Here is a 24,570-nt window from a genome sequence, read left to right on the forward strand (position 1 = left end):
CTACACTCCCAGCTGATTGCTTGTGACAGCTACGCTGGTCTCGCCAGCTCTGTTCCTTTCGTTTTTGAACGAACTACCGTGTCCTTCTCCCCACCCCTCCCACTTCTAGGGGTTGGGGTAGCAGGCGGCCCGTGATCGTCTCCCGTTATCTAGAAACCCTCAGCTGGCGGGGCGAAAGCCAGCAGAAAGAATTTTTATATTCCAGTTCAATTCCTTGTGGTAGGTCTTGCCTGCATTATATGGTAGTTTTCTCACTAGCGAGAAAACGTTCGATGGCAACCCCATACGGGAAAGCGGTCGATGGCAACCTAATCTATGGTCTTGTTGAGCAAACCCTCACATACGAGACTACACCTTCTCTGGGAAACTCTCGTTCCGGAGAAGTTTTACATAACTTCGACAAGCGTTTGTTAAAACTTCATGAAGGCTGTAAGAACTATTTTCTGGCGCATGCAAGAGAAAACTTTAAGGTTATTGCCACAAACACGGTTTCTACCGATTGTTTGAGTCAGCCGCATGCCGTCATGGTATCCCTGGTATCCCTGGGCACAGTGACTTCTCATTTTACCCAATAGGCTTCTGAGACGTTTTGTTTATTTTACCCCTATGGTGTTCTTGTCTCAAGCATTTAGCCTCAAGCGAGCAGTGTTACCTTACGTTTTCGAACTACTGTATAGCAACAATGTGGACATCTTATCATTACGTTTATAAACGGTACAAACCCCGCCCACAACGAAGCCAGATATTTTTGTATGATTATGAACGTTGGCAAGCCCCTCCCATAAGAAGGATAGGCAAACCAGAGGAGGAATGGTCGCTACAATAACTGTATATTTTGTTTGTTGGCATATGCGCTCACATCTTAAAAAAATAGTACATCTTGTCGACGGTCAAATTTGCCTTTGGCAATAACGTTGCGATTCGTTGCACATACATACCAGATTCGTTTTCAAACGTTTACCTGGAGGCAAAGATTACGCCTGCCCTAACGCAGATGGGCAAGTACACATGCGTGCAAGCGATAAAGCACCTTACAATTAGAATTCCATTCTAATAAGTTTAATGGCTATATCCCGTAATGAAACCAGGTTGTACATTGCTTGTCTTCCCGTAACCAGACATACTGTTTATACATTCTGGCTTCATAGGCATTTCCTTCCTTTCATTCCGATCGAAGGTCCTAGGTTTCTTAGAAATATTTGGACTCGAACCTTCTCTTAAGCATTTCTGTAACATCCAATACTTATGCTAGTTTTACCGATCAGAGACAAAAAAATACAAACGTTTTTCGTCATTCTTAAGAAAGAGGAATCCCAGTTACAAACTTTTTCAATGTTCGCCAACCAAGTTCCGGACACGACTTATCCTGCTCACAGGTCTGTGTTACTGATCCGTAGATAGACTTATGCATATATTACCCATCCAACAATAGATTGAAGAAATGTCTCAATTTTATCCTTTAGGAGTAGTTAGTTACATTCTGTAGTAACTGAGCGGTCTCTTGTCCGGAAGGCGATCTCTAAGGAGAGTTGCTTTAAGAACATAAGCAGTACTGGCTTCCTGGTTTACCGATTTGTATCATTCTTACTCGGCCAACCCCCCAATGGATTGGTGGAAGTTGGAGGGAGGACAGGATCCCCCCTTTCATAGCAGAAGCGTGTAAGCAGTTACATGTCTTGACATCATCTTGAGATATTTTATCATGCTACACATTCTCCCGATCCCTCGGAACAAGCCGCAGATGGTGGATGGCAGACTAGAACCTCTGCAAAGTGTTCAATTTTTTCTTCCCATCTGGAATTGATGCGCTCACCATATGCATCAAAAGGTGGGGTGGACCATATGCCGCACCAAGCCATCTTCGTCCTTTGGCCCGAATCAGAAAGGTATCAGCGTATAGCTCTCTTAGAGAACCATCTAGCAGTAAATATACTCATATGGACAGAAAACAGCTAGGTGTCTCCGTCTTTTCTTGTGGGTAACAGGAATGTGCTTGCAGGCAATCTGAGCAGGGCAACTCAGATAGGGGGCTCTGAGTGTCTTTAAATCATCTAGTAGCCAACAAAGTCTTAACTTTGTGGGTTGCCTCAACTGTGGACCTGTTCATAATGGGCCTGAACTTCAGGCTACCGCTCGACCGTTCCCCAGTTCCTGACCCCAGGCTCTCGAGTAAGATGTATTCCAACAACGGTGGAGCTTAGATGTATATACATTTCCCCCATTTGGTCTGGTGAGAATTCCTCAACCAAGTCAGAATAAGTAAGAACTTATCAAGGACTCTAATAGCTCCGCTATGGCATCAGGCAGAATGGTTCCCGTACCTTCTGCAGTTTCTGAGGGAACTTCCTCCCCGTTATGTTGTACTAAAACAGCCACATACCAACATCTTCCACAAAGCCATAGCTTTGCTTCACTTCATGCTTGGAAACTGTCTAGCACCACCCTTCTGAGAGAGGCTTGAAACAACGAGTTGTGGAAAGGATGTCTGGACACCTCGGATGCTTTTCAGTGTCAGTTTTTCAGGCGAAGTCGTGGAAGGGGTGTCACTCCCCACGAGGTCTTTACTCATACAAAGTTTTGAGATGACTCGTCCCCTGTCGGAACTTAGACCTCCTGCTTGGAACACGGTTTGGGTCCTTCAGTCTCTGATGGTCCCTCTCTACGAACCTTTATGCCAGGCAACAAATCGCCTCCTTACATGGAAGACGGTTTTTCTACTCACTTTGGCTTCGACCAAGAGAGTTAGTGAGTGGCATGATCTATCTTCTGACTTTTCCAGCTCTAGGAGATGGGGAGAAGTAATTCTCAGTTTCGTCCCTAAGTTCACTGCTAAGGCTCAAAGTTTGGGTGTGCTGTACCCTAGGTTTGACCCATTCTGGATAGAAAGTATTTGTTCTGTAACCGAAGACCCAGACCGACTGGGGCTCTGCCCAGTGAGGAGTCTGAGGCATTACCTTAAGAGAATGGCAGCAGCTTGCCCTGTGTGTCAGCACTGTTTGTCAGTATGGGGAAGGTCACAAGAATACCTTTTCCTCCTGGATACGGAAGGTAATTGATTTAGCTCTCAATCCAGACCCCCCTCCTTCCTAATGACTCAGAGCTCATGACATCAGAGGCATTGCAACGTCCATGGCATTCAAGAAACCTACTATGTAGGCTGCAAGCTGGTGTGTGGAAGCATCAAACAACCTTCACCGCCCACTACCTTCAAGTCGTAACTCACAAGAACACGGAGACATTTTCCATTGGTCCTGTGGTGGCCGCATAACAAGTGGTCTAAACACCTCAAGCTCCTTGATGGACAAGTAACAAAGGGTTAAGAGCTGAGGTTACCCGGGTTATTCTGGGGTGAATGAGTAAGAATGACTGGCTCCTGTCTTCTTTTCATCTTCTCCCCTTCTGGGGAAAACAGCTCCACAAAACTCAGCACAGCTGACCTCACCTCACTGCAGGTAAGACTCATTTCCCTTGTTCTTCCTAAGTATAGAATAATACTTTGTTACATCCCAAGTACCTCTTTTGGGGAGGGCATTAATAATACTTTGTTACGTCCCCAGTACCTCTTTGGGGGAGGTCATTGTGTAAGTCTTAAGAACTCTAGGTCTTGTACTTGAGTTCCTACATTAATGACAAGCCACACTGCTGGCTCCACTCACACACAAGCTTCTGAAGGGTACTATCAGTGCATTACCTTATATCGGCACTCGATTTTAGCGAGGGTAAGGTTCCTACTATGGTCGATCACAGATCGAACTAAAGAGAACCCTAGGTTATAACCAAGGCCAGTTGGTGAGGACTTCCTCCCTCCTAAGACTAAGTTACCCATATAAATAGCTAAGGTTTGTATGTGTGCCGGAATGAAAAACAAATTCGGAGGTAATTTGTATTTTTTCTAGCATACAAACCTGGAGCTATTTAAACAAATTGGCCCACCACCTTGTCCCCCTTGAAAACCAACCAGAAAGCAAAGTGGTTGCTAGACCGAGAGGTGTGAGTGAGCGGGGTAGCCAGTCTACCCCACCCTCACCTGCTGACTAGCGGATAGGGATGTTATCCCTCACTAAAATCATCTTGACTCGTCTTTCAGCTACGCCGAAAGTAATACCCATATAAATAGCTCCAGGTTTGTATGCTAGTAAAAATATAAATTACTTCTGAATTAGTCATATTTCTGACAACTTTTGTTAGGACCCATTTTGGAAGTAAGACATATTTTGCTCATACTTTTCTTATAGTGAATGATATTCATGATATAAACTAGCTCATGGCGAAAATTATTTAATATTACTAGACTGACTGTAATATATCATTTATATAGTCTTTGATACTCAAGATTTTGCCACTTATTGGAAACCCAGATCCATGAAGTTTTTAATTAGTTAAGGGATAGTTTTTGCATGAGATCGATTGGTCTAAAAATAATACATTCTCTGGTGGAACAGCAATAAATGTCATCAGGGGAACCATTGTATCGATTGAGCTGGATACTTGTATATATCCATGTAATATAATTTTATAACTGCTGAAAATCTGAATCCTCTACATTTTACTGTATATTTCAGATATGAAAGCAAAAATTTATATACTCTGTTACCAAAACTTGCCAAGGAGGTACTGTATATTATATGTAGCAAATGGAAATTTAATAAGTTTTTGTTTCCCTTTTGGATGTTGAGATAATTTCTTTGTCTTGTGTTTTATTGCTGAGAAATGCTTGCATACAGAATAATGTATTTAGTGTTTTATTATTTTTTTTTTCAACTTTTGAAGATACAATTTCAGAATCAAATGTCATAATGTTATGAATATATAGACTTGTTTCTATTTTTCAGGGATGGAAGAGAATATGAAGCTGAACACATCATAGTTACTTCTTCTATTGGGTATTTAAAAGAACATCTTCACATGTTTTCACCAGCTCTACCAAATCATCTTCAAAAGGTGATGAAAGATGATAAAAAAAAATAGTTTACATTAGTCGTTGGATTTTATTTTGTGGATTGGGGAATGATAACTTGTTTCTAGTTGCCAGAAAATAGATTGTTGTTTCTACATTATGAATGGTAATTTCCTTGACTTGAAATTAATCAGGGTCCTGACTTTTTAAATGCAAAATCTTGATATGTACATGAAATTAATTAGGGTCTTGACTTTTTAAATGCAAAATTGTGATATGTACATAGAAAATTTTACTACTTTATCAAGGTTATTTAATTTGATTTTATATTCATGGTAGCATTAATGTGACATAAGCAACTTAACCCTTTTACCCCCAAAGGACGTACTGGTATGTTTCACAAAAGCCATCCCTTTACCCTCATGGACGTACCGGTACGTCCTTGCAAAAAAATTATAGTTTTTTGAGAAAATTCAGGCATTTTTCAAGAGAATGAGACCAACCTGACCTCTCTTTGACAAAAATTAAGGCTGTTAGAGCAATTTTAACAAAAATATACTGCAAAATGTGTTGGGAAAAAAATAACCCCTTTGGGGTTAAGGGTTGGAAATTTCCAAATAGCCTGGGGGTAAAAGGGTTAAAAAAAATTTTTCATCATTAGAAGGATCTTAACGTTAGCCCTAAAACTTAATTATTGAGGAGCAAGCACAAAATATGAGGTGCATATGGCACAATATTGGTGAGTGGCAGAAGACTGAAATCTGTTATTTAAATATTGATTTTTTTTCTTTTAGAGTAAGGATAGAACATCATCATCATTTTCAATATAGATTTTAGGTCAGATTTTACTTACTTGGGGTTGATGCATGAGATCATGTGTTGACTTATTTATTTTTACTTGTTCAATATAGAAATTATTTTTGTTAATAATTCAGATTCAATCTTTTTTGCAGTCTATTATCTCCACTGGTTACGGAACTATAGACAAGATATTCTTAGAATTTGATGACCCTTTCTGGTCAGAAGATTGTAAAGGAATACACCTAGTGTGGACAAACAAAAAGCTTAATTATGGTCAAATCCCTAATCTCAGTAACAATGTAGAGGTAAGAAACTTAGATGATGCTTCTTTATTCAACCAATTCCCTTTACATATCTGAAAAAAAAAAAAAATTCTTATGCATTTAAGTGTATGGAAAGACTGTATATAAGTCTCGGCTACCATCCAGTTAAAATCAAATTAGTTTTTCATAAAGTTTTATATTTATATAATGTTTCATTCATTTATGTTTTATACAATGTATTCAACATGAATACTTTTCAGGGGAAAAATAATTGGTACCAAGGCATTACTGGATTTGATCCAGTTCAACACCAGAGAGCAATGCTCTGTGGATGGATAGGTGGTGCAGAGGCAGAATACATGGAAATGGTTTCTGAGGAAACAGTAGCTCGGGTCTGTGTCCAGCTCCTTCGCCAGTTTATGGGGAGAGAAGATATTCCTTACCCTAAAAGAGTTTATAGGTAAGTGGTAATAGGGGATTCCTTTATTCATCCCTCACTGATTCACATACAGTACTACTTTTGATCTAATTCTATTAAAGAATTATTGGTAGTATTGTAGATAGGGAATAGTAGTTTTAGTTTTTAAACTAGTTTATTAATCCAGTAGTGTGGGATGATCATACAATTTATTTTTCTCCAAGATGAATTCATACAAGTTCCTGGCTTTGTAGAGTTTCTTGGTCCTCTTGAATAAGTACTGTCAATCATAGGCCTTGAGTGGCACAGTATAGACAGGGCTATAAAATGGTGGCAGTATACATAGCCTTTTTTCTAGATATCAAATCAATCAATCCAGCTCCACAAGAGATTAAGAATGGGGCTCATTGCTACATGTTTCAGAGTCTTGGTTATGTTGATCCACATTATTCTTATGCCTAAGAACATTAGCCATAAATATCTTTATAAATAATCAATGAATATTATGATATTGGTAAGAGAAACATTACTATCATTTCTTCTCCTCACTTTGGAACTCAAAGAATTTTACCAAATTGCTGTGAATTTTGTGGAAAGCTTTCTTACCAGCCTTGAATATGCCTTGGAGTATTCAGCAATAATTTATAACTAGTAAGGATAACTTTTCGACTCTCGGGAAGTTTTAAAGCCCATTGTTTGGCAAGGAATTATTTTCTGGTGAATAGGTTGATGTAAGTCTTCTCATGATTTATATGTAATTTATCTATTTCATGTTGTTAATGTTCTTAATATGTTTTATGTTTTTTTATTCATACTACTCATGTGTATTTGATTACTTCTCTCTTTCCTTTTCACATTGGGGCTTGTAGCATTATACTTTTCCAACAAGCGCTGTAGTTTGGCTAGTAGTAATAATCAAATTTAATTTGGTCTTCCAGGTCAAAGTGGGCAACTAATGAATTCTTCCGTGGGTCTTATTCTCATCACTCAGTGCCTTGTGAGTGCAGATTGGGGCAGCCAAATGAAAGTTCCTTAAACATTCCTGTTTGTGCTGTTAGTGACACTGGAGATAAGGTTTGTATTTTAATTTTATTTTATAGTGGTAAAAGAAAAGTACATTTTGTTCCTACACATATACAAACCCTCATCCTTTAATAGGAGTATGTTTTCAGTGTAGCTGAAACTTGCTATTGAAATTATAACTGTGTCGGTAGTTACTAGTGGGTGGCGGGGAAGCCCCGCCCCCTTTTCATCATGCTGAGTAGCCACTTTGTTTTCAGACGTACTTCTGGCGCCCTGAACTGGCTGTTTTAATTTTTGGCTTTTCTTCATTGGCAGATCATTGTGTGCAAAGGAGATTAAGGAAAAGAGGATTTGCAGTTGTTTCCTTATAGATATAGCAATGTAACAGTTGTCTGTGCAACCTGCCAGTATCCAGTCTTGTTCCTGATAGATAGTAGTCCTGTTTGCTATTTATTTCCTTATGAGTGTGGCCTTTTAATGTTGACAACAATGTAATCCTGATTGTTGTGCTCCATCAGAAGAAAATGGTTTTGCTGCCAAGTGTGAAGAGGAAGACGTACCATACCGCTTTTGTACTTGTGCTCGCCCATGTTCCGAATACAGTGCCCATACAGTGCCCTTGACCAAGTACTGTACCTTCACCTATAGAAGAAGACGTCTACTAAGAAGTCCGATCAATATAGCTGCATATCTTTAGGATATCTCTGTGTTTGCGAGGATGGTCTATGCCAGGATCGTACTAAGTTCTTACTCAGCTCTTAGCAGTACGTACCAAGATCATACTGAGCTTTGAACAGTATATGTTACATTGGTGGTAAGCCATCAACGATCCTCCTCAACATCTAATTCCAGTGGAGCAAGAGAACAGGACAATCTAGTTTGGTGGCTAAATAATAAGGCCCTCGTCAAAGACACTCCGCTATGTATTCTTTTTTGTAAATACTTCTCTTTGCGGGCTAATCAAAGGAGGGAGAGGTGTTAACCTCAGTAATCAGACTACCTCAGAGTGTTGGTCCGATGAAAAGAAACGCCTGCTCATCAACAGGTTGGATATGAGGGCAACTCTTCTGGAACTGCAGTCGTTCCACGCCTGCTCATCAACAGGTTGGATATGAGGGTAACTCTTCTGGAACTGCAGTCGTTCCAACACTCTCAGATAGGCTATTGATTAGCTACAGCAGCACAGTCATTTCATAAGTCAATAAACAAGGAGTTACAGTGTTACAACTCCTCTGCAAGTTGGCAAACCAGGCACATTATTTTGCACAGTGGACTGGACAGCACAGTTCATTACGTACAAAAGGAATGTAATCGCTGACAAACTCAGTCATCAGAGACAAGTCGTAAGCGCAGAGTGGTCCCTTCATCCCCTACTGGCTAAGAGACTTTTAACCTTGTAGAGTGCTCCATCAATCAGCGTGGTCGCTACTCTCCTTGTCAAGAACTTCCAGTGTTCTGTTCCCCAGTACAGGACCCAGCAGCTGTCCTAGAAGATGCCTTTCAACACCCATGAGACAGCACCGATATCTACACTTATCAACCTTGTGGAACAAATTGAGTCCTTTATTTCCTATGGGGAAATTGATTTTGCTTACGAAAATTTAGAGTTGCAAGCTTGCTCCCAGAATGATTTAAACATCCTAACACAAGGTACTTTTGTATGTAATTAGGCCTTGTAGATCAAGGGTTTGGTAATATACGCTAACGTAGTGCACATTTGATATTTTCTTCAGGAAATAATTTAAGCACAAAGTAACCAACAAGCTATGTACAGTATTAGGAGAAATTTATAGTATGTTGAAACAATATCTGAAAAGCTACATAAGTGCATATCATGGACATAAGGCACCAAATTTTGTAGTTTGCAAATCAACTGTTGATGTACTTCATTATACTCGCTAGTCTAACTGCCATACATTTGATGTGCTTTTTTAGAAGGAAATTTAATACAAAGTCAGTAATAAACAAATTAATTTGCAGTATAATTATTTTAAACAATTTCATGTACAATACTGTATTATATTATGTACATATCATGGAAGGGAAGTTTCATTGTTTACTACTGAACAGTTGATGACTCCAGTACTTGACTAGCTTGTTAAATGTCCATTAAGGAAAGTGAAATGTTGAATTATAATAACATATGTGCAATTTGTATAGCTTGGTTATCATTGACATGTATTTTGTAGAGCTCAAGTGGCATTCTTAAGGTTTCTATCATACAAAAAAAATTTTTTACATAAAAAAAAAGAAAATTTTAGTAGTGATTTTCTTTATTTAGTATTATTGTCCCTACTATTGTTCTTTTAACTAATGGCTCATTGATTCTTTTATAGGTACCCTGTAATTTGTAGTAAAAAAAAACAATTCTTGAAAAAGTTTAATTTAGATTACTGCATTCCAAGGTTTTATTTGTTTACAGTATATATTTATTACAATCTACTTTTTAGGTGCCTTTGATTGTATTAGCTGGTGAGGCCAACAGTACTGCCTTCTATTCTACTGTGCATGGGGCCTTCCAGAATGGCATGAGTCAAGTTTCTCATTATTTAGATACTTTATCAAGGTATGGATATGATTATTTATTTTAAACATTTAAACTTACCCGCTGGTTATGTAATAATAGCTTTATTCTTCTGTCCAGCAGAAATTCAAAACTCGCAGAAATCGCATAGATAGGCCAGGTATACACTAGCGCCACCACGGAGCTAGGTCGAACTATCCCTCCTAGTATCAGATTTTCTTCTGCCGCCATACTGGCAACATAGAAATCAAATTTAATCGTGTTTAACCTGGATTTTAGCAGTATATTGGTGATGTACTCTTGTTACGGGTTGAGCATTCGCTTATTAGGTTTTTGTTTGATATTTTATCGCTATGTTATAGCTTAAAAGGTAGGATTAAAAATTTTTCAACCTATTTTTAACTAACGAAAGCATTATGGCGATAGGTAAACATCTCGCCTCATCGATGACATCACAGTCATTTGACGTAAGCTTGAGTATGACTTGCATTTTCTTTCTTTTTTTACAAAGAATGATAAGTTAATACTATCTTACAAAGTATTTAGTTATATAAAATAAAAGGATTATGTTATTTTAAGAAAATTTTTGTCCTTTTGGTATGCTTTCTTTCGATAATCTTCGATCTGTTTTAAAGATTATCTAGTGTTCATTTTTATTTATGCTACGCAGTCTTCAGTCTATCGTTACAGTATTACTCTTTGTATCGATATTTATGAAAAGTACATTTTTCTTTAAAAACTAAAGTTTTTAAGTTATATTAGATAAAAGGAATATGTAATTTTCCAATTATATTGGTCCTTTTAGTATTTTTTCTTTAGCTAATCTGTTTACAAAGATTAAAGAGAATTAGCGTTTAGTTAATTTTCATACGACGTAGTATTCATGACAATTGATATAGTCTCACGATTCTTTGTATCGTTGTTTACTTGTTTGTTTTTAGGATACTAAATTTTTTCGTATGATATTTACAAATGTTCCAATTGTTAAATGTGACTATTCGTCTTTTATTGGAACCCCTTGATATTAAGGGTTGGTTTAAATATATAGATATATTCTTTATTCCTATATCTATTCATGTAATATGTCAGTATTTTATATTAAATATTTTGTTACATTTTATATGGATTTCAGTGATTATTGCATTCCCATTCAAGCCTTTGACAGAATAGTAAGATCTCCTTCTACGGGCGTGTATACTTTTGGTTTTATACCAAAGAGTCAAAAATGCTATTTTTTAGTGCTAAATTAGTGCAGTGAATTTTATTCAATACAGTGGAGAGTGCTTCTGTTCGGACCTGTCGTTATCCTAGCCTTAGACCTCTTTCAAGCTCCCGGACCCATGGGAGAAGTAAAGTCGAGCGACGAAGGGAAACTAGAAGCGTAGCCTGGCGCTTACCGTCTTGTAAGACCCAAGCAGAAGTCCCCTCGAGCGTTTTCTGTTGTCAATCCCCAGAACGCTCGCCTTCGCCATAGGTAAGGCGAGGTAAAAGTGTTTTCTAACATTAAGCAATGGCGCGCATCAGGCGCGAAGCTGAAAACAAAAAATTAGAATCATTCTTGACAGGTAATGAGCATTCAAATGTTCTTACCTCATAAAAAGAACTGAACCTGATGGCGCGTGCCAAGCAGCTGAGCATGATGGCGCTCGCCAGGTGGCTGAGCATGGCGCCTCGCGCCAAGCAGAACGTGACGCCTCGCGCCAAGCTGAACGTGACGCTTCGTGCTAAGCTGAGCATGACGCCTCACGCCAAGCTTTACATGACGCCTTGCGCCAAGCTGAGCGTGACAACAACAGAGCGTTGGTCATCAAGCGTTCAACAAGGCTAGCTACTAATGCTGCTGTAAGAGTTTGACACGATGTTTGTATCTTAGTGCAACTTCTTGGTTTCTCTTGTTCGATGATCTACCGTTCTAGAAGCGATCGGCATAGTTCCGAGCGTTTGAATCGCGAGCGTTTTTTAATCGCAAGCATTATTGTTCTGAAAGTCACGTGGCGCCGAGCATCAAGAGCTTGCATGACATCAAGTAGAACTTGATGTCTACATGACCATGAGCGTCTAGCGTTGGAACATTGTTACGCCAGGCGCTATATTAAGAAATAAATATTAACTAGAAAGATATTATGTTCTCAGACCAAGGCCTGCTTGAACTAATTCTTGGTTGGGAGAGCTAGGATTAAACCTCTAAAGCATTGAGGTCAGAATTCAGAACCTTAAGGAGTTGACTCCTAGGAAACAAGACATCTCTACCTAGGTTAGAGACTTGTAGGAGGAAGGGAGTGACTTTCAGAAACTCATGAGAGTTTTTTCTGAAGAGTTTCCATTTTATTTTGTACCTGCTGCTCCTCGTTCCGCCTTCAGAGTTTTTTGCTAAGGAAGACGACAAAGGAGTCTCTGTTTATTATTTTATTATTACTAGCCAAGCTACAACCCTAGTTGGAAAAGCAAGATGCTATAAGCCTAAGGGCTCCAATAGGGAAAGATGGCTCAGTAAGGAGAGAAAATAAGTAAATGATGAGAATAAATTAACAATAAATCATTCTGAGGAAAGTAACAAAGTAAAAAAGACAGTGCTGATAGGGCAGTGCTTTAGCGCGTCCTCAATGCATTATAAAGAACCTAACTGCAGATGTTGGTGCAGCAGCATGTTCAGCTGCAACAGCAGGAAGTGCATTAGGGCTTTTGTAAGAGAAGGCAGTGCCCCCTTTTTTTGCTGTATACGGCCTGTCAGGATGTCAGAAGTAGGCAAAGTTTGAGTTCAGGCTGATAAGGATCTTATTCCTGAGTCTGGTGTTACAGAACAGGCACCGCCGCTTCCGCCAGACTGTTTTCCGTCTGCTGAAATGCGGAGCGTGATGTAAGCGATGAGGAAGGCGAGTTCGCGATCAAAGTTTTCTACACCGGTGTCACCTAATGTTGATCCTAGTTGGACTATGCTGCTGGCATGAAGCAACGGCTCTCATCTGTTATGCAGTCTTATTAGCCTTCTGTTAGCAAAGCGATGGTTTGTCATGATTCTTTTCAGGACGCGTTGTCGCACAGGCGGCCTACCAGCAAGCTAAAATGTTGAACAGCGTGATAAGGCTTCTATATCCCATTGAGTGTCTGCTTCTCTTGATACCAGACATCAAACGGCCAAGCGTGTCATCGAGCGTTTACCTTCCAAGCGCGGCAACAATCGCTAGGCAGCTAAGCGCGACGTTGGGCGTCAAGCTGAACGTGACGTCGGGCATCAAGCCGAACGTGACGTCGAGCAACAAGCTCGTGACGTCGAACGTCAAACAAACCGTGACGTCCAACGTGAGTTACACACTGTTCAAGCTACGTCCAGAGGACAAAACTTCTCTATGGAGACTCATAAGACTATGCTTGCAGCAGTAAAGAAGGTCCACTGGATGATCTCTTTAGATCTCCAGGATGCTTACTTCTACTTCCTCATCCATCCGAACTTCAAGCTACCGGAAGGTTCGTGTATGGGAGGAACTTGTCCAGTTTTGAGTTCTTTGTTTTGGGCTAAGCACCACCCCTCAAATAGAGGATGTGTCTGTAAGGACGTATCGTTGTATCCTATCCTTAGACCTCTGGAAGGAAGTATTCCAGTTTCGGGCCTTAGGCTTCGGCCTCACCACCGCCCCTCTGGTCTTCACAAAGATCATGATGAATGTGGCAAGCATGCTCCACTCAAGAGGCATCAGAGCCTCCTTGTACTTGGACGATTGGCTACTAAGAGCCCCCTCACTCAATTGCTGTCTGGAGGATTTGCATCTGACAATGAGTCTGTCAGAGGAGCTAGGACTGCTGGTGAATTCAGAGAAGTCTCAAATGATCCCTTCTCAGAAGATTCTTTATTTGGGGATGGAGATTCACAGTCTGACTTTTCAGGTTTTTCCATCGCCTGCAAGAATACAGCTAGCTCTCTTAAGGCTTTGTGCCTTTCTAAAGAAGGAGTTTTGTACAGTGAGGGAGTGGATGAGTCTCTTGGGAACCCTCTCTTCACTGGAACAATTTCAATTTGTGTGTCTGGGGAAACCAAATTTACGACCCCTTCAGTTCCATCTCAATTGCCATTGGAACAAAGAGGACAGCCTCGACAAGAAGAGCATTCCTCTTACGGAACCAATAAAAGAGTGCCTTCGTTGGTGGAACAACATAAACAGGTTCCAGGAAGGTCTCTCTTTGGAACAAAAGAGCCCAGACCTTGTGTTGTTTTCCGACGCCTCGGACTCGGGGTGGGGAGCAACACTAGGAAAGTCAGAGATTTCGGGTCTGTGGACAAAACAACAGTAAAGTCTCCACATCAATCAAAAGGAGCTGTTAGCAGTCCTGTTGGCTCTCAAGGGATTCGAGAAGCTAGTACTAAACAAAGTAATACAAATCAATGCAGACAATACCACAGCTTTGGCCTACATAGCGAAACAAGGGGGAATGCATTCGAGGTCGCTTTACGAGATAGCAAGAACTCTTCTCGTTTGGGCACATCAAAGAAAGATATCCCTGTTGACAAGATTCATTCACGGGGAAAAGAATGTGAGGGCAGACAGCCTCAGCAGGTGGAATCAAGTTCTCCCCACAGAGTGGACACTACATCTAGATGTATGCAAGAAACTTTGGCGGATTTGGGGCCGCCCTCTCATAGATCTATTCGCAACTTCAAAAACCAAAAGACTAGAGAATTATTGCTCCCCAGTTCCGGATCTCGAAGCGTCACACATAGACGCATTCCTGATGGACAGGTCACACCTAGATGTGTACGCTTTCCCTCCATTCAAAGTGCTGTACAAAGTACTACAAAAGTTTGTGTCTCACGAGGGAACCAGATTGACGTTAATAGCCCACTTCTGGCCGTCAAGAGGTTGGTTCACAGAGGTACTGGAATGGATGGTGGATGTTCCAAGAAGCTTGCCATTGAGAATAGATCTTCTCAGACAACCCCACTTGGCAAGAAACCATCTAAACCTCCAAGCCCTACGTCTGACTGCCTTCAGACTATCGAAAAACTCGCAAGATCTAGAGGATTTTTGAAGGGAGCAGCCAAGGCTATTGCTAGAGCAAGAAGAACTTCTACTATCTGGGTGTACCAATCCAAGTGGGAAGTTTTTAGAGCATGGTGTAAAGCTAACTCAGTTTCTTCATCCAGTACCTCTATAGCTCAAATTTCCGATTTCTTTTTAGAGCTTAGAAGAAGGCACAATTTCTCCTCCTCAACCATTAAAGGGTACAGGAGTATGTTAACAGTGGTCTTCAGGCATAGACATTTAGACCTCTCGAATAACAAGGACCTTCAGGATCTCCTTAGATCCTTTGAAACCTCTTTAAAAAAAAAAAAAAAAAAAAAAAGTCAACAGGATTCACCAGCCTGGAATTTAGACGTGGTTTTAAAATTTCTTATGAGTGATTAAAAAAAGGAAAAAAAAAAAAAGAAAAAAGAAAATTCAACAGGATTCACCAGCCTGGAATTTAGACGTGGTTTTAAAATTTCTTATGAGTGACAGATTCGAACCTTTGAACTCTTCTTTTTTTAAAGATCTGACTTTAAAGACTTTATTTTCAGTAAGCTTAGCAACAGCTAAAGGGTCAGTGAAGTTCATGCTTTTAGCAAAAACATTGGCTTTAAAACGGCAAAGCTATATGCTCCCTGCAGCTTGAATTTCTAGCCAAGAACAAATGTCCTTCTCACCCATGGCCAAAATCTTTCGAAATTGCTAACCTCTCTGATTTGGTGGGTGAGGAGCTGGAGAAGGTTTTTGTCCTGTTAGAGCACTAAGGTTCTATTTAGACAGGACTAAATGTTTAAGAGGCAATTCAGAAGCTCTTTGGTGTGCAGTCAAAAAGCCTGCTTTTCCTATGTCTAAAAACGCCTTATCATATTTCATAAGACTTTTGATTAAAGAAGCTCACACACACTGTGGTGAGGCAGACCTTAAGCTCCTGAAAGTTAAGACTCATGAAGTTAGAGCTGTGGCAACTTCTGTGGCTTTTAAACAAAATCGTTCTCTGGAAAGTATGATGGATACAACGTTTTGGAGAAGTAAATCTGTATTGGCATCACATTATTTAAAACGTGTCTAGACTCTTTATGAGGACTGCTACACTTTGGGTCCATTCGGAGCAGCCAATGCAATAGTAGGTGAAGGATCTACCACTACACTCCCTTAATCTCTAGTACCCTTTTCCCCTCTTGGAACTTGTGTATATTTTTATGATTGGAGGAAATTGTTAGACAATCTTCCGCAATCTTTGACTTAGTCAGGTAGTCACTTGTTTCTTGAGAGCGCCCGGAACAAGGGTATTAGTTGAGGTCCTGTCAGCATAGAGGTTATTCACCGTTTGACAGCTCCTAGAGTTCTTCAGCCTCCTGGGTGGATCGCTGGTTCTCAAAGGACAGCAGACTTATTAATGCAGAGAACCATTGAAGTCAGCTTCCTTAATAGGTACGAACCCTTAAGCTAGTTTTGTTTTAAACTCTTAAGTGACATTCCATTGATGTTGCTGTCTCTGACCTGCCACCAAGGGTGTCAATCAGCTATTATTGTATAACCAGCGGGTAAGTTTAAATGTTTAAAAATCATATTTTCATAATAGAATTAATTTTTGAACATACTTACCCGCTGGTTATATAACTTAAAATCCCACCCTCCTCCCCTCTAGGGACCTATGGGCATGGAAAATCTGATACTAGGAGGGATAGTTCGACCTAGCTCTGTGGTGGCGCTAGTGTATACCTGGCATATCTATGCGATTGCTGCGAGTTTTGAATTTCTGCCGGACAGAAGAATAAAGCTATTATATATAACCAGCGGGTAAGTATGTTCAAAAATTTATTTTATTATGAAAATATCATTTTAAATCAATCAGTTTTTATAATCAAAGATAATTATTTTTTACAATATGATATCCCTTCCTATTTATAGACCCTATGAAGTTAATATGCTTAACAGGACCTAGAGTAGATTTTATCTTTATTTATGTCAGAATAATAACTATGTACATAGATTTCAGTTCTCTTAGTCAGAGCTAGAACTTGAACATTGATCACATGAGATTCTACTCACGTTTGGTACCTTTACTTGCATGTTTATAATGCTTATATAAAAAATATTGTGATCCTAAAATGACTTTGAATCTCATAACAGTATCTCTTGTATATAACTTGAGGTGTAGTTGTGTTGCTTACATAACTTCTGCTAAATAACATACCATTTAAACAGTATTGAGACTGTATTAAGATTCTCATATTTGCAGCCTTTGTTTTATTGAACAGCTTTTGTATTACAATAGAATTATCTCTAACATCCATTTTGATAGCAAGTCAGGAACGAGACTATATTTACAATAACGAAAGCTATTTTCTTTCACAGATTAAATGGTGGATTGAAAAGCAGAAGCAAAATTTAGATCTGGAGTGTAACATTGGTGATCATACACTGATACACTGTAGAGTTCTAAAGTATTATTTTATAAACCATGTGCAATCAGTACTGTATAGAATTATCAGATTGGGTGAACTCTTCACGGTTAATTTGGTGTACATTATTGCCATTTTCATTGTACAGTTATAACCATTTTTATGTCCAACTTTACTTCTCACATCATTGAATATTAACCCCTTCCTTACTGAGAATCTTGTGGGGGTACTCACGTATCCAATGCAAGACTGCTACACCTACCCAGGTACACAACTGGTGTGTCTGCGCATACACTAACCATCCTTTACAGCTCTGGACCTAAGATTTAAAAATTTCCCCCTTTCTGTCGCCGATAAAGCCTTGTCCCTTCAGTGGAGTATTTAGTTTATATTTAGGTTTATGGCAATGAGAACAGTTGGGTTGTCTGTGATGGTTGTTAAAAGCTATGTATTTTATTGTTGGAGTTCATCTGTTGTTATTGTAGAGTCTTGTAATTCATACGTTCAATATTAAGGTAATAACTTAGTGTTTTAGGTAGTACATTTTGTTGTAGCCACCACTGTAATGTCTGCTGCTTTAGGATTTGACTTCTATCCACTTATTTTTTATTTTTTTTTTACAGAGCTTACTGAATGGATAACAGTTTTGTTTTGCTAGTTTAAAGTAGTGGTTTGACTCTCACGTTACCTGCCCTAAACGGCTAGTAAAATTTTCATAGAACTAGAAGATATATTTGTATCTGTTGAAATTTAGACTCCTTTAGATAGTGTTTTTAAAATGTGGAATTAACATTAATTAGAGTGGCAAGAGAAATATGAAATTCTTTTAAGTTCAAGTCTCATTTGAATGATTGAGATTTAGTAGTTATTAGATTCAGTGGCCACCTAGTATAGTGAACCCTCGCTACTTCGCGGTTCGACCATCGCGGATTCACCACTTCGCGGATTTTTTCCATAACCCATATATATACAGTATACAGTAATATATATATTTATATATATGTATGCATGTATTTATGTATATATGTATGTATGTATATATGTAGGTATGTATATGTGTATATATATATATATATATATATATATATATATATATATATATATATATATATATATATATATATATATATCTAAAGTAGGAAGATGTGATGTAGTTCTAGGGGAAAAGTATGAGAAATATGTCTGGGTAATAAGCAAAGCTCTACCTCCAGTTTGTTTCTTCATTATGATCAGAGATAAACGTAAACAAAACATTGGTTGCTATTTTTTATCATGCTTTTTAGCGTGTTTAGGAAACGCATGATATAAAATCGCCTTTAATATTTGTGCCTGTTTTAGTTTAAGGTACTGTAGTACATGCATTAAGTGTTCTGTACATTAAAGGGTAGTTTGTTAACAGTACTACGTACAAGGGAAGGTTTTAAAAGTCTGAATATACATGTTGAATAAATAGGTAAATATGGTGTCACTACTTCGCGGATTTTCACCTATCGCGGCCGCGTCTGGAACCTATCTACCGCGATAAACGAGGGTTCACTGTAATTTGGTGCAGTTCATCCTGAAAACAATAAAAGTATTAGGTACTGTATTGGATGCATAATGCATTTTATGGTATGTATAATTCATAAAGGAAATCTTTATAAAACATCAAGGTAGAATAAATCCTTAGTAATGTATACTGTGTATGAAAATTTGCTGTGGCTTTCACAGGCTTCATAAAATTTTCACAAAAGCCAAAGCTTTTACACACTTATTAAACTACTGTATACAGATTTCTGCATCAATTTAGTTTTCATTTATGTCTTTGGTACTGTATTTCTAAACATTACATTGTAAACGAGACTTTCATGCACGCTGTTATGGTTAAGCAAAATGCAAATCTTCAATTGTGTGGACCATAACAAAGTTGCGATATTCTAATATTCTACCTGGTCTCATTATAATAGAATATCCTGTCTCTCGGTTATAACACATCTTTTGTAATATTGTTGAAAGGCAACATATGTATAAAATAGTCCAAACCAATGTGAGTTGGTTGTTTACAACTGCATGGAGAAGGTTGAAAGGTGATAGTTAATGAAAGGGGATACTGTAACAGTAATCCTGCAAATGTTATTGATACGCTTCTTTTTTACCACACACTAGTCTAGATTTTTATCCTTTGTATGGGGGTTACAATTTTTTTGTATTTTCTTTAGTGTTAAGACAGAAGTTAACAAAGAACAGAGTTTGAGCGAAGCGAAAAATCTATTTTCGGGTGAGATAGTCATGTCGTCCTGATGGAAGGTTCCTATAAGGAGCTTCCTAGGGTATATTTGACTACAGTGATATTCCCAGGGAATTAGACTAAAGGTCTCCAGAATTCTAACTCCTGGCGCGAATATCCTTAAAATTTCTCTCAAGGATATCGCATAATATCAGGGACGTATATCTTGATATGACACATAGCAATCTTCACCCCGAATAGCGTTTTCGCCTCGAGGGGAAAAGTGGCAAAAATAGAAGGGGAGCCGTTATCAAGGTACCCTTCCTCCGTTACTACCTTGAGTATCTAGATGGCGCCATCGTCGCCGCCATGTTTTATTCCTTGTAGGGTTGAGCCAGGTGCTACAGATATAGTAGTTTTGGGAGGGATGCTGCCAAGGCCTTTTCTCTAAAAAGGAGGGCTATCTCACCAAAAAATAGATTTTTCGCTTCGCTCAAAATCCGTGTTTTGGGCTCAGGCCATGTTGTCCCGATGGAAGGTTACCAGAGCATTATTTAGAAAGTACTGTATCTGTGGATTTTCCAAATGTGCCTTAACCTCAGGTCAATATTTCCTTGGTCATCCAGACCATAGAGACATATGGCATTACCGTTATACATCATTACAGTACTTCTAATCATGAACTATGTTAGTGCTTCCTGCCCCCTGCAGGGAAGAGTCATACTAGACTTAGGAAAGAGTCTCGAGGTTTGCATATACCATATGAACAAACATAGCATCAAGAGCATACAGGTCTCACTGTATGCGAAGCCAGTCAAAGTTTGTACTCGTGTAGGAACAATGTATGCGTAGGTAGAGAAAGGTTGTACTCATATTAGAACAAAGTTATGTATTTTGTTCACATGTCCATATGCAGATTATTAAGGGTTAAATGATACTCTCGCATGTCTTTATTAATTCAAATTTGGGGCGAAATAAGACAAATACCAATCAAGTATTTATTGGTAATGAATAACCAGCAATTCAACTTAAATAAATAGCGTTAATATAATGCTAATGAATGCAATAAGAAACATATATAATACAGACAAGACCAGAAATGATTATTTCACCTGAAAGGAAAAAAATTAGTGCCACAAAACTGAAAATTTAATAAATTTTCTAATATGCATTTCTATGAATGACTGTTTCTTCAAACTGTGTAAAAACACACGGCACAAGTGTTATCTCTATGTTTCTTCACCTTTAATAACTGGAACAGTCCATAGTGCCACCTTGGTGACACATATTTACGTGTTGCACTGTTAAGTGTCAACACCTTCACCCGATTTTAGCAGTCCCAAAGCAATTCACTGTTCCTCGCAGCGCTAAGCGACAGGTTTTAGCACACTACCTGCTGCCACCACATAACGTTTCAACTCTTGCACTTGCTTCGCGTAGTACTTAAAGAATACTCTGGATGACTTCCATCCAGTATACGAGCTAAGGCACTAAAAATCCATGTATTGGAAAAAGTTCAATGACGAAGCAATTTTCCTGGGATCATGACCAGCGGGTGTACTGTCAGGATCCGCTCTGCGAGTGGAATAGGTGATCTTCGCCCTTAGTTGTTTTAGGGATAAGTTTGAACCCGAGGTTTCTCCTTTAAAGAGCTGTCCTCCCCTGAAGTCTGAAGTTCTACGAAGATAGACCTTTAGACACTTCCTTCAGAGGGCAGATTCTCCAGGGACCCCACCTTCTGGTAGGTAGCTCGTTCTTGGCGAGAAACGTTGGATCAGGAAAGAGATTCAGTTCTCCCGCTTCTGTGAACTGAATATGGCCCTCATCTCTAGAAAGGGCCACTATTTCACTAACTCTGGCCCCTGAGGCTAGAGCAAACAAGAATATAACTTTCTGGGTTAAGTCTTTCAGAGAGCAATCCTCATTGTTCACTGTTGAGGCAAAGTGTAGGACCTTATCTAAGGACATGAAATGGGCTTCGGAGGTGCGGCAGGCCTAAGTCTAGCACAAGCCTTAGGGATCTTGTTAAAGATTTCATTGGATAAGTTTACTTGAAAGGCGTAAAGCTGAGGTCTAGTCAAGGCTGACTTACATGTGGTTATCGTGTTGCCTGCTAAACGTTGTCCATGAAGGTGAATAAAGAAGGATAAACAGAAATCTGTTGAGATCTCTTTTGGTCTTCTTGCCTTGACGAAAGCAACCCACTTCTTCCAAGATTACTCATATTGTCTTCTAGTAGACTCATACTTATATTCTTCTTAGAAGTATATACTGTCTCTCGAGATCCCAAACCTTTTCTTAACTGCTAAGGAGAGAAAATCATGAGATGAAGGTTTTGGGTTTTCTGTGATGAAGCAAAGACAGTCGACTTCTGTACTTGTTGAGTCAGTACTGGGTCCGGCAGAGGGACCAGCCTCAGCTTCAGTTCCAATACTAGAGGGAACCTATTGCTCTTCGGCCACTTGGGAGCCACTAGAGCTGCCGTTCCCTGAAAGGATCTCAGCTTGTTGAGGACCTTCAACAGGAGGTTGGTTGGAGGGAACAGGTAAATCCAGTTCCATCTGTTTCAATCGAGCTAGAGGATCCTCGTATGGGGCCACATAACGAGGTAGTTTCTTGTTGTCGCTCGTCGCGAAGAGGTCGATCTGCAGTCCTGGGACTTGACGTAAGATGAAGGAGAATGATCCTGCGTCTAGGGACCATTCTGACTATCGGAGAGAGCCTGGATAGAGCGTCCGCCATCACATTGCGGAACCCTTGAAGGTGAACTGCTGATAAGTGCCATCTCTTCTTTTCCGCTAAGCGGAAGATGGCCAACATCACTTGGTTGATTTGGGGTGATCTCGAACCCTGACAGTTCAAACATCTCACTATCACCTCGCTGTCCAGAGTCAGTCTTATGTGGACTGAATGGCAAGGAGACAGTTTCTTCAGCGTGAGAAAGACTGCCATGGCTTCCAAAAGTTGATGTGGAAGGTCTTGAATAGAGAGGACCAAGTCCCTTGGACTTTTTGTTGGTGAGAGTGACCTCCCCATCCTTCCTTTGATGCGTCCGTATGGATGATGACTGAAGGTAGAGGTGGTTGTAAGGGCACAGACCTCTTCAGGTTCTTGGCTTTCGACCATGGCTTGAGAAGTGATCGTAGTAGAGTCGGTATCGTTCTTCTTAGATCTCTTCGAGCATTTGATGCGTATCTTCTCCAGACTCCTGATGCATCTTTTAGCTGTGCTTTTAGCACCGGGTCTGTCATTGATGCAAACTGAAGGGAGCCCAGTACTCTCTCCTGTTGGCGTCTTGATATCCTGTCGGATTTCAGTAGTCTCTTGACAGATCCCGCTATCTCTCTCCTCTTCCCTGGTGGAATGGAGAGACGGTGTGACTTTAAGTTCCAATGTATTCCCAGCCATTGAAACTCCTGAGCTGGAGATAATAGAGACTTTTTGACCTTGATCTTGAATCCCAGATGTTCCAGGAACTGGATCACTTTTTTGGATGCTTGCATGCATTCCGTCTCGGATGCTGCCCACACCAGCCAATCGTCCAGGTAGGCCACTACCTGGACACCTTCTAGGCGTAGTTGTTGAACGACTGCATCTGCAAGCTTTGTAAAAGTCCTTGGGGCTATGTTTAGTCCGAAGGGCATGGCTCGGAAGACGTATTTCTTCTTCAGTAGCCTGAATCCTAGGTAGGAGGAGAGTGGGCGATTGATTGGAATATGCCCGTTTTGGCAGCAGGATCCTTATGTGTTGAAGGGTTAACATCCTGAACTTGTTGTTTTCTATGAACTTGTTGAGTGGTGACAAGTCCAGAATGACTCTGAGTTTGTCTGAGTCCTTCTTGGGAACACAAAACAGCCTTCTTTGGAATTTGAGGGACTTTTCCCTCCTTATCACCCTTTTGCTCAAGAGTTCTCGTGTATATTCTTCCAGTATGGGGGTGGAGTGTTGGAAGAATTGAGGAAATGATGGTGGAGCTGTCCTCCAGCTCCAACCTAGTCCGTTCTTGATTAGGCTGTGGGCCCAGGGATCGAAGGTCCAGCGATCCCGAAATCTTTGGAGTCTTCCTCCTACCGGAAGCCCCTCATTGCTTCGGTTGTCCGGAGGACTTGCCTCCTTGACCGCGTCCTCCCCTACCTCCTCTTCCTCTTGAGGGGTGTCTAGAGGAGCCTCTATTCGACCCTCTACCTTTAGGGCGAAAGGTAGTGGTCTGCCTCTCATAGGCAGGAGTAAAGGCTGGTGACTGGGCCACCATCTGCTGAGGCACCATCTGGTAGGTGGGTTGGGGTTGTGCCACCATCTGGGGCACCGCAGTCATTGGAATTGTGGGAAGTTGTTGTTGTTGTTTCCTGACAGGGCGAGAGGGCAACCTAGGTCTCTTCGTCTTTCTTTTTGGTTGGGGACTCTCATCCGGGGAAGACTTCCTCTTTGCCGACATGCCCCACTTTTGGAGAAGATTCCTGTTTTCCGTGGCAGCCTTGTCAACTACTTCTTTGACCACTTCACTCGGGAAGAGGTCTTTTCCCCAGATATTGGAAGCTATCATCTTCTTGGGTTCGTGTTTCACCACAGCCGAAGCAAACACGAACTCCCTACATGCTTGTCTGGCCCTAACAAAGCCATATAGGTCCTTGACCAGCGTTGCCAAATGTGATTTGGCCACGACCATGAACATGTCTGGGGATCTATTATCGCTTGCCATTGCCTCCAAGGTAATCTGGAGGGACAGGGATGCGGCAAGCCTTTCCTTTGTCTCTTTCTCCCTACGCAAGAGAAAATCAGACAACTTAGGGAGGTTTTCGCTGAACTGGCGTCCAGCAATATCCGCCTCCAACTTCCCAACTGAGAAGGTAAGATCTATTTCCTTCCAGTCTTTGTCATCTGTAGGCAGAGCTAGGGATAAGGGTCTACACTCCTCAAGTGTAGGGCAAGGTTTCCCAGCTTCTACTGCCTTCATAACTGCCTTAAACCCTTTTTCCGCAAAGGGAAAGGCTAGTTTAGCTGGAGCAAGAAAAGAAGGGTATTTCTTGCTCAGG

The 24,570-nt window shown here is 40.2% G+C and overlaps 1 protein-coding gene across 1 annotated transcript in view; it reads left to right on the top strand.

Moving 5' to 3' along the window:
• The window catches only part of LOC137616558 (uncharacterized), a 142,425-nt gene extending 124,221 nt beyond the window's left edge, over window positions 1-18,204 (top strand). Inside the window, exons 16-21 of the mRNA XM_068346420.1 lie at window positions 4,833-4,941; window positions 5,851-6,003; window positions 6,222-6,421; window positions 7,318-7,453; window positions 9,853-9,968; window positions 17,285-18,204. Of these exons, the coding sequence (XP_068202521.1) occupies window positions 4,833-4,941; window positions 5,851-6,003; window positions 6,222-6,421; window positions 7,318-7,453; window positions 9,853-9,968; window positions 17,285-17,321 (751 nt within the window). The 3' untranslated portion in view covers window positions 17,322-18,204. The remainder of the gene's footprint in view (window positions 1-4,832; window positions 4,942-5,850; window positions 6,004-6,221; window positions 6,422-7,317; window positions 7,454-9,852; window positions 9,969-17,284) is intronic.
• Window positions 18,205-24,570: the final 6,366 nt, after the last annotated feature.

The sequence above is a fragment of the Palaemon carinicauda genome, chromosome 22 (assembly GCF_036898095.1).
Source record: "Palaemon carinicauda isolate YSFRI2023 chromosome 22, ASM3689809v2, whole genome shotgun sequence".
NCBI lineage: Eukaryota > Metazoa > Arthropoda > Malacostraca > Decapoda > Palaemonidae > Palaemon > Palaemon carinicauda.